General features: G+C 44.4%; 1 protein-coding gene across 1 annotated transcript in view; it reads right to left on the bottom strand.

The window, feature by feature from the left end:
* LOC139750623 (dynein axonemal heavy chain 7-like) overlaps positions 1-11774 on the bottom strand; it is a 298921-nt gene that overhangs the window by 133404 nt on the left and 153743 nt on the right. The window contains 6 exon segments of the mRNA XM_071665298.1: positions 5043-5166; positions 7791-7988; positions 8097-8190; positions 9186-9378; positions 10464-10833; positions 11123-11294. Of these exon segments, the coding sequence (XP_071521399.1) occupies positions 5043-5166; positions 7791-7988; positions 8097-8190; positions 9186-9378; positions 10464-10833; positions 11123-11294 (1151 nt within the window).

Below are 11774 nucleotides of genomic sequence, written 5' to 3'. Positions count from 1 at the left end.
TCCATGGTTTACCCCAGACGCTTCACATGCCCTGATTCAATCCACTGACAGCACGTCAACCCCGGTATACCACATCGATCCAATTCACTCTATTCCTTGCCCTCCTTTCACCCTCCTGCATGTTCAGGCCCCGATCACACAAAATCTTTTTCACTCCATCTTTCCACCTCCAATATGGTCTCCCACTTCTCGTTCCCTCCACCTCTGACACATATATCCTCTTGGTCAATCTTTCCTCACTCATTCTCTCCATGTGCCCAAACCATTTCAAAACACCCTCTTCTTCTCTCTCAACCACGCTCTTTTTATTTCCACACATCTCTCTTACCCTTACATTACTTACTCGATCAAACCACCTCACACCACACATTGTCCTCAAACATCTCATTTCCAGCACATCCACCTTCCTGCGCACAACGCTATCCATAGCCCACGCCTCGCAACCATACAACATTGTTGGAACCACTATTCCTTCAAACATACCCATTTTTGCTTTCCGAGATAATGTTCTCGACTTCCACACATTCTTCAAGGCTCCCAGGATTTTCGCCCCCTCCCCCCACCCATATATATATATATATATATATATATATATATATATATATATATACTTAGAAAAGCAAATGGATTTGTATGTAGCATTTATGGATCTGGAGAAGGCATATGATTGAGTTGATAGAGATGCTCTGTGGAAGGTATTAAGAATATATGGTGTGGGAGGCAAGTTGTTAGAAGCAGTGAAAAGTTTTTTTTCGAGGATGTAAGGCATGTGTACATGTAGGAAGAGAGGAAAGTGATTGGTTCTCAGTGAATGTAGGTTTGCGGCAGGGGTGTGTGATGTCTGCATGGTTGATTAATTTGTTTATGGATGGGGTTGTTAGGGAGGTGAATGCAAGAGTTTTGGAAAGAGGGGCAAGTATGAAGTCTGTTGGGGATGAGAGAGCTTGGGAAGTGAGTCAGTTGTTGTTCGCTGATGATACAGCGCTGGTGGCTGATTCATGTGAGAAACTGCAGAAGCTGGTGACTGAGTTTGGTAAAGTGTGTGAAAGAAGAAAGTTAAGAGTAAATGTGAATAAGAGCAAGGTTATTAGGTACAGTAGGGTTGAGGGTCAAGTCAATTGGGAGGTAAGTTTGAATGGAGAAAAACTGGAGGAAGTAAAGTGTTTTAGATATCTGGGAGTGGATCTGGCAGCGGATGGAACCATGGAAGCGGAAGTGGATCATAGGGTGGGGGAGGGGGCGAATATTCTGGGAGCCTTGAAGAATGTTTGGAAGTCGAGAACATTATCTCGGAAAGCAAAAATGGGTATGTTTGAAGGAATAGTGGTTCCAACAATGTTGTATGGTTGCGAGGCGTGGGCTATGGATAGCGTTGTGCGCAGGAAGGTGGATGTGCTGGAAATGAGATGTTTGAGGACAATGTGTGGTGTGAGGTGGTTTGATCGAGTAAGTAACGTAAGGGTAAGAGAGATGTGTGGAAATAAAAAGAGCGTGGTTGAGAGAGAAGAAGAGGGTGTTTTGAAATGGTTTGGGCACATGGAGAGAATGAGTGAGGAAAGATTGACCAAGAGGATATATGTGTCGGAGGTGGAGGAACGAGGAGAAGTGGGAGACCAAATTGGAGGTGGAAAGATGGAGTGTAAAAGATTTTGTGTGATCGGGGCCTGAACATGCAGGAGGGTGAAAGGAGGGCAAGGAATAGAGTGAATTGGAGCGATGTGGTATACCGGGGTTGACGTGCTGTCAGTGGATTGAATCAGGGCATGTGAAACGTCTGGGGTAAACCATGGAAAGCTGTGTAGGTATGTATATTTGCGTGTGTGGACGTATGTATATACATGTGTATGGGGATGGGTTGGGCCATTTCATTCGTCTGTTTCCTTGCGCTACCTCGCAAACGCGGGAGACAGCGGCAAAAAAAAAAAAAAAAAAAAAAAATATATATATATATATATATATATATATATATATATATATATATATATATATATATATATATACATATATATATATATATATATATATATTATTTTTTTTTTTTTATTATACTTTGTCGCTGTCTCCCGCGTTTGCGAGGTAGCGCAAGGAAACAGACGAAAGAAATGGCCCAACCCCCCCCATACACATGTATATACATACGTCCACACACGCAAATATACATACCTATACAGCTTTCCATGGTTTACCCCAGACGCTTCACATGCCCTGATTCAATCAACTGACAGCACGTCAACCCCGGTATACCACATCGATCCAATTCACTCTATTCCTTGCCCTCCTTTCACCCTCCTGCATGTTCAGGCCCCGATCACACAAAATCTTTTACACTCCATCTTTCCACCTCCAATTTGGTCTCCCACTTCTCCTCGTTCCTCCACCTCCGACACATATATCCTCTTGGTCAATCTTTCCTCACTCATTCTCTCCATGTGCCCAAACCACTTCAAAACACCCTCTTCTGCTCTCTCAACCACGCTCTTTTTATTTCCACACATCTCTCTTACCCTTACGTTACTCACTCGATCAAACCACCTCACACCACACATTGTCCTCAAACATCTCATTTCCAGCACATCCATCCTCCTGCGCACAACTCTATCCATAGCCCACGCCTCGCAACCATACAACATTGTTGGAACCACTATTCCTTCAAACATACCCATTTTTGCTTTCCGAGATAATGTTCTCGACTTCCACACATTCTTCAAGGCCCCCAGAATTTTCGCCCCCTCCCCCACCCTATGATCCACTTCCGCTTCCATGGTTCCATCCGCTGCCAGATCCACTCCCAGATATCTAAAACACTTCACTTCCTCCAGTTTTTCTCCATTGAAACTTACCTCCCAATTGACTTGACCCTCAACCCTACTGTACCTAATAACCTTGCTCTTATTCACATTTACTCTTAACTTTCTTCTTCTACACACTTTACCAAACTCAGTCACCAGCTTCTGCAGTTTCTCACATGAATCAGCCACCAGCGCTGTATCATCAGCGAACAACAACTGACTCACTTCCCAAGCTCTCTCATTCCCAACAGACTTCATACTTGCCCCTCTTTCCAAAACTCTTGCATTTACCTCCCTAACAACCCCATCCATAAACAAATTAAACAACCATGGAGACATCACACACCCCTGCCGCAAACCTACATTCACTGAGAACCAATCACTTTCCTCTCTTCCTACACGTACACATGCCATACATCCTCGATAAAAACTTTTCACTGCTTCTAACAACTTTCCTCCCACACCATATATTCTTAATACCTTCCACAGAGCATCTCTATGAACTCTATCATATGCCTTCTCCAGATCCATAAATGCTACATACAAATCCATTTGCTTTTCTAAGTATTTCTCACATACATTCTTCAAAGCAAACACCTGATCCACACATCCTCTACCACTTCTGAAACCACACTGCTCTTCCCCAATCTGATGCTCTGTACATGCCTTCACCCTCTCAATCAATACCCTCCCATATAATTTACCAGGAATACTCAACAAACTTATACCTCTGTAATTTGAGCACTCACTCTTATCCCCTTTGCCTTTGTACAATGGCACTATGCACGCATTCCGCCAATCCTCAGGCACCTCACCATGAGTCATACATACATTAAATAACCTTACCAACCAGTCAACAATACAGTCACCCCCTTTTTTAATAAATTCCACTGCAATACCATCCAAACCTGCTGCCTTGCCGGCTTTCATCTTCCGCAAAGCTTTTACTACCTCTTCTCTGTTTAACAAATCATTTTCCCTAACCCTCTCACTTTGCACACCACCTCGACCAAAACACCCTATATCTGCTACTCTATCATCAAACACATTCAACAAACCTTCAAAATACTCACTCCATCTCCTTCTCACATCACCACTACTTGTTATCACCTCCCCATTTGCGCCCTTCACTGAAGTTCCCATTTGCTCCCTTGTCTTACGCACTTTATTTACCTCCTTTCAGAACATCTTTTTATTCTCCCTAAAATTTAATGATACTCTCTCACCCCAACTCTCATTTGCCCTTTTTTTCACCTCTTGCACCTTTCTCTTGACCTCCTGTCTCTTTCTTTTATACATCTCCCACTCAATTGCATTTTTTCCCTGCAAAATGGGATGTATTTAGGGAATCAGTGATGGATTGCGCAAAAGATGCTTGTGGCATGAGAAGAGTGGGAGGTGGGTTGATTAGAAAGGGTAGTGAGTGGTGGGATGAAGAAGTAAGAGTATTATTGAAAGAGAAGAGAGAGGCATATATATATATATATATATATATATATATATATATATATACATATATATATATATATATATATATATATATATATATATATATATATATATATATATATATAGGGGATGAAGAATACTTCCCATGTATTCCCTGCGTGTCGTAGAAGGCGACTAAAAGGGGAGGGAGCTGGAGGCTGGAAATCCTCCCCTCTCCTTTTTTTTTTTCTTTTTTTAATTTTCCAAAAGAAGGAACAGAGGGGGGCCAGGTGAGGATATTCCACAAAGGCCCAGTCCTCTGTTCTTAACGCTACCTCGCTAATGCGGGAAAGGGCGGATAGTTTGAAAGAAAGAAAATATATATATATACATATATATATATATATATATATATATATATATATATATATATATATATATATATATATATATATCAGGTTAAAAGACGGAGCAACACGAGTGTAAAATCTGTCCCCGTAACACACACACACACACAGACACACACACACACTACCAGATGACATCACATAAAATCAAACAAGACACGTTAAAAAAGAAGTACTTTTACAGTACACGAGTAGAAGATGAACGGAATGTGATGACCGAGAACACGGTTCATGCAGACAGTACACATTAATTTAAGAAGCTGTATGATAGTGAAGGTATTCAAAGAAATGGTGCCCCACCAGTGTAAAACTCCCTCCCGAACGCGTACAGTGTAAAGAGGTAAATGAACATAGGTCATCTCTCAGCTATGAAAAGACATTATGTAGGTGGGAGGCAGTGCTGGCTGGAGCAACGTACCTTTCTTTCGCTTATCCAGGCCGCTCATGATGAGGTCCTGGACATGGGTGGTGGTGGTGTGAGCCGAGAAGCTCACGAACATAGGCTTATACACGTCGCTCTTGAGCTTGTTGCGCAGGAAGTCCTACAAGGGGAGAAGCCGGTCTTGCTTAAAAGGAACTCTGAGGTCTATGACGCATGTAACATACAGGAAAAATCAGATATAGAAAATGTCCTCAGGGTTGGATGTCTTGCATTACCTGTGAATATCATACAACACAGAAAAGTTGGTAGTTCTGTAGGAACAGGAAGAGTCTGTAAGACAGCACGTCATGTACACAAAAACAAACAAGTAATATAGCACAAAGAGGAAGCTGTTTACATTTTCCGTTGAATGATATCATTCCGTTGGTTACATCTTGAAAAAGATAATATCATTACTGGACAATCACGGTGCTGCCCTCTGAAATTCAGCAGTTACATTATGAGTGATGCTTTACCTCCAGCGTGTACACCATACCGCTACCAGCCAACCATGTACGACGCGTAGCTTTGCCAAGTATCGATCATGCAGCACACGCAGCCTAACTACATCTAACTTTACCTTGCTTACCTTCACGTAAATCATGCAGCACACGCAGCCTAACTACATCTAACTTTACCTTGCTTACCTTCACGTAAATCATGCAGCACACGCAGCCTAACTACATCTAACTTTACCTTGCTCACCTTCACGTAAATCATGCAGCACACGCAGCCTAACTACATCTAACTTTACCTTGCTTACCTTCACGTAAATCATGCAGCACACGCAGCCTAACTACATCTAACTTTACCTTGCTTACCTTCACGTAAATCAAGGAATAAACTTTTCACAAAGCATGACACATAGACTGGATGTCACAAAGCAAATGTTATCAAATGTTCACTTACCCCTGATAGTTCTAGTTTGGGTTTGTTTTTACAAGCAAAAAAGGAGGTGGAGGAAATTGAGTATTTTGAAGGACGACTGAATGTGCTGCATAACAGGATTACAGATGTTGGGTGTTTGGGTCGGCGAGGTAAATAAAGTGAGAATCATAATAAATGGTTTGATGAAAAGACAAGAGGTGGTGAAAACCTTACGTAAGATGAAGAGCAGCAAATCGGCTGGAGTAGATAGAACTTGAGTTGATTTTCACAAGAAAGGGTGGGAACGGTGTTGTGGATGTTAGTTAAGATTTTCAGCATATGCATGGCCTATGGTAAAGTGAGTGAAGACTGATGAAATGCCTATATACACCAAAGTATAAAGGAACGGGGAACAAATGTGAGTGTTCAAACTACGGATGCACAGGTTTGCTGAACGTACCTGGTAAGTCGTGTGGGAGAGTGATAACTGAGGAGGTGAAGGTATGTACAGAGCATCAGACTGGGAAGGAACAATGTGGGTTCAGGAGTGGATGTGTGGATCAGGTATTTGCTTTGAAGAACGTGTGTGAGAAATACTTAGAGAAAGAAAATTATTTGTACGTGGCATATATGAATCAGGAGAAATATTATGATAGAGTTAACAGAGATACTTTGCATAAGGTGCTACAAATATATTATGAAGGAGGAAAGTTACCAGAAGTAGTGAAGAGTTTTCATCAAGAGTAAATGCAAGTTTGCAAGTAGAAAGAGAAATGATGAGAGCGTCCAAGTGAATGTTAGTCTGCGTCAAGGGTGTATGATGTCATCATGTCCGTGGATGGGGTGGTCGGGGAGGTAAATGCAGTATGTTCGGGTGGTAAGGGGGCCAGATGGGTGAGTTATTTGCCGTTATTGTACGACTCTGCTCTGGTGTTAGGCTCAAATGAGAGAGTGCAGAAGCTGGTGTCTGCGTTGGAGGAGTGTGTGAGAGCGAAGGAAGTTGTGTAGATGTAAATAAAAGTAAAGTATAAAGTTTAGCAGGAGAGAGAGAGATAGACTTTGGTTTGGACGAGTCTAAATGGAGGAAACTTAGAGGAAGTGAAGTGTTTCAGGCACCTGGGAGTGGATATAGCAGCGGAGGGAGCAATGGAAGCTGAAGAGAACCACTGGGAGGATGAGGGGCAAAGGTCTTGGATGCATTGTACAGTATAAAGAGACCAGTGTCTGCGAGGGTAGAGACGGGTATGTTTGATGGGATAGTAGTTCTGACAGTTCTGTATGGATGGAAATAGTGGGCACTTGATGCACTATCAGTGAAGAGGGTGGATGTGATGGACATGAAATGCCTTTGTACAATATGTGGTATGAGGAAGGTTGATCAAGCAGCGAATGACACTGTGAGAGAAAAGTGGTAGTAAGTGGTGTACGTTCGAGAGATCTGAGCAGGGTGGCCTGAAATGGTCTGGAAATAATATGAAGGATGAGTAGGGAGAGATGAGGTAAAGGTATACATAATTCATAAGTGGATAAAACAATAAGGAGGGTGTCGACTAAGGACGAGGTGCAATGATGAAGTGAAGAACACCGAGTTACTGGGGCATGAACATGCATGAGGGTGTGAAGCTTGCACGGGATGAAGTTAATTGGTACTCAAGGGACAACGTGTTGTCAATGGACTGAATCAGGGCAAATGAAGCGATCAATGGATAGGGGACTCTGGTTTTGGTACATATGATAGCTAGAGAGTGGATGTGAGCGAATTAATGGTTTCTTCGTCTGTCGTGGGGCCACCTCGCTAACGCGGAAAGCAACAAACAAGCAAGAAAAATAAATTTCAAGAAAACAAAACAGTAGCGTACACAACTTCATGTCACTCACTGAGACGTATACAGATTTGCCGGTGGCTGTGGGACCTACGAGGAGCAGCGGCTTGCCCTGTGACAGGAGGAGGTTGAGTAGGGCGGCGATGCGGACGGTGGTGACGGTGGGCACGAGGATCTGGTGGGGCGCCACGTCTCGTGGAATGGAAGCCGCGTTCACCAGATCCTCACTCCACTTCTGCCAGTAACCACGACCCTACGGCACCAGCAGGAGTGAGTCAGCAACACTGGTAATACGTCCTCAGATGTCGACGATCATGAATATTATGTATTACGGCAGTGAATCAAGGGTTACGGGACTGACCTCTTTGACAAACTTGTAGTGGAAGACGGTGTCCTCGTCAGGGATGGGCAGCTGGTAGTCATGGGGAGGCGGCGGCACCTCGGACAGCCCGTACCTGCCACACACACACACACACACCGCCGTGTTAGTCTCCATACCAGTCACTACACAAGCCTGGCCTCGTGGCCGCTACATGGTTGCTCGCTCTCATCCAGTGGGAGCCAGGATCTCTACAGCAAAGGGTGTGTGTGTGTGTGTGTGTGTGTGTGTGTGTGTCTGTGTGCGTAGTATTTTCAATGCTGGAAGTTCCAGTCATGGACAAAAGTCTTAACTGAAATAGAGAATCATGGAAGGGAAAAAGAAGAGCCAAAGGAATGTATTTACGAATTTTGTAGGAAGTGAAGAGCTGTGTTTTAAAACATGCCAGGTTGTGGTCATTGGGAAAGACATGAGAAGGTAAAGAGGTTCAAAGCTTCGACGTGTAGGGAAAGAAACAGTTATCAAAACGGCCCACCCTTGAGTTGCTAACGGCCACACAGTAATGATCAAAATTTTCGTTAGAATGTGATCCTAATTCTGAGATCAAGGGAATGAACAGTACTGTCTACAAAATGTTATTGTCTGCGTGCGAGGTGTACCAGCTTGGTGAATCTTGTCATCAAACTGTCTGGTGACTGGAAACCATCAACAATTTCCTGATCATCATGTATTATGTGTGATGATATATGTAACGTCCGACACAGTCTTCAGTACCACAACAATGGATTTCCTTGTAAAAACATGTAGTAAACTTATGCAAGTTCATGATAATTACAGTCAAATCAAATATACAACATGTAATAAAGCATTATTTGAGGCACAAGAGAAAAAGTTTCGCGATAAGTACTAACCATGCATTCACGAAGCAATTGTTTACTTCTCTATGATATGGAAACCAAAAAGTGGAGAGAGAGAAGAGAAGAGAAGAGAGAGAGAGAGAGAGAGAGAGAGAGAGAGAGAGAGAGAGAGAGAGAGAGAGAGAGAGAGAGAGAGAGAGAGAGAGAGAGCTACATGGGAACAGTAAAACTCCAGCAGCAAGAACCCGAGACATGAATACCAAACGTGTCTCACTGGTTAATGGACTTGTGGCTGGGGTCTCCCGCGATCAGTTCCCGCAGGAGGACGTCGAACTTGGCTCTGGAGGGCTCGTCCAGCGGGCCGCCCAGGGACCAGATGGCCGAGAAGAGAAGATGCTCTGCGGAGAGAGAGAGAGAGAGAGAGTCACACATGATAGTATGGTCGACCTTCATACACGTCAGCCAACCTGAACACCACGTTACTGCCCCGACCTATGACCTGCAGTACCACTTCCTCCTTTTCAGAACGACTCCCACCACAGGAAGGGGCAGGGGGTGAGGCAGGACAAATGGGAACTGATCCTCCTTAACCCTCACTAAGGACGACATCCCACTTTTCTCCTTACTATCTTCCTCTCCTCACCACACACCCACAATATCCCCATCCTCACTATCTTCCTCTCCTCACCATGGACCCACAATCTTCCTCTCCTCACCACGGACCCACAATCTTCCTCTCCTCACCATGGACCCACAATCTTCCTCTCCTCACCATGGACCCACAATTTTCCTCTCCTCACCATGGACCCACAATTTTCCTCTCCTCACTATGGACCCACAAACTTCCTCTCACTATGGACCCACAATCTTCCTCTCATCGCCATAGACCCACAATCTTCCTCTCTTCACTATGGACCCATAATCTCTTCAATATGGATCCACAATCTTCCTCTCTTCACTATGGACCCAAAATCTTTCCTCACTATGGACTCACAATCTTCCTCTCCATACCATGGACCTACAACCTTTCTCTCCTCACTGTGGGCCCACAACCTTCTCCTCATATCAGACTTACAATTTTTCTCTCCTCATTGTGGACCCACAATCTTCCTCTCCTCACTACGGACCACAACATCCAGCTACTGACACACCAGACCTACTCAGCCTTCTACAACACGTAGCACCGGTGGGCAGCACCACCTCCCACACAGCCCTGGTCAACACATCGTGGTGTGAAACATCGCTAGAATTCTCCTTCCCCACAACAGGTTACGTTACACTATGATAATGTCTGACAACAGTAATGAAGTCTCACATTAATGTGGTTGCTCCTCGTTGTCAGTGGATATCAAGTGGCAGTTCTCAACCTTTCCACAGTGTCATTCTATTAACGAAACCAAATGACAACGTATCTGGAATATTCATTCGGGCATGATAATGTTACGTGCAACACATATGGACGCTGTCTATCCTCCCCCACCCCCCCCCCCCTCTTACTCTCTCTCTGCATATCCAACAAGACCCCCCCCCCCCCCCACACACACACACACACAGCCTGGTCGTGTGCTGCCAACCTCGAGGTGCGCCCGTATGTCGGACTCTGGATGGTGTTTGGTGTAGGCCGGGTCGGTGAATTCGTCCAGGAAACAGTCGAAGATGTTCATGAGGCTGCGCACCAGGTTCAGGTCTGTGGTGGGAGACACGCCCTTCTGCACGTACGACTCGCTTCGCTCCAGCTTGAACCACAGCAGGTGCTTCCTGACGAAGCACAGCAGCGGAGGCACGAAGCGATGGAAGAGAGCGGTGAGGACGGCCCGGTGCTGCTCCGTCAGTGTCTGCGGGAGTTTGGCCAGCCAGGTCTCCACCAGAGGGCGCCAACCTAACGCCAGGGGCTCCATGTATACCATACCACACCTCGACACCTGACATGATGTCATGATATGTCATCAAGATGGACATATGTCAATATCCCTGAGATTACTACACACATTTCGCTTCGAAGTAAATATACATTTTCAAGACAAGTTTACTATATCATAGTCAGTCTTACTGATCAACAGAGCAGATAACCAAGTATCGACGTGTTTACACCAAACATGTGTACACAGTTGGCAGTCAAAACTATAAATAAAACACTGCAATACAGATCAATGATTACATCCATATGTCAGCATGGTTAATAAGGAAGACGAGAGGTCAGTAGGGTAATACCGTGGCAGGCGAGGCGTTCTCCAGGTGGTGGACCTCGAAGACGATGTTGGTGGTGGAGGAGAGGCAGATGATCTCACCAGACATGAGGCACAGCTTCTTGTTGTCGTCCAGCACAGAGTTGATGTTCTCGATCCACACACTGTCCACCGGCCCGTCCAGCACGATCCATTTCCTACGACACGAGAGACATACCATAATGATGGTATGTAAACACCAACACACTACATGTTCTAACTATATGATAATAGTGACAGTAATGGGCGTTATAACTACCTAACTATACAGTGATGCTAAAATGGTATACTATGCCTACCAATTTGCGATTCCTGTAACACTATGAGACCCCAATGTGTTGCCTACACGTATCCATATCTTCACATACTCATACCTGAACAATATAACAAATGCTTCATATACAACGAAGATAACCACACGACCTCCCTGATATACTTAGCGAATATATTGAAGCAAGAATCAGAAGCTGCGGTGCAAACAACACTTACCAGCAAGAGACGTGAGCTTCTACACCTGGTAAACTGAGGTACACTAATGCTTCACTGATCAGACGCTTGATGGTACAACACCTGAACCTGCTCTATGTGACACAACCCACCAACCAGACGACCCACAACCCACGAACCAGACGACCCAC

The sequence above is a fragment of the Panulirus ornatus genome, chromosome 10 (genome assembly GCF_036320965.1).
Source record: "Panulirus ornatus isolate Po-2019 chromosome 10, ASM3632096v1, whole genome shotgun sequence".
Lineage (NCBI taxonomy): Eukaryota > Metazoa > Arthropoda > Malacostraca > Decapoda > Palinuridae > Panulirus > Panulirus ornatus.
Note: the sequence above shows the minus strand (reverse complement) of the source record. Positions and strands in the feature narration are given on the sequence as shown.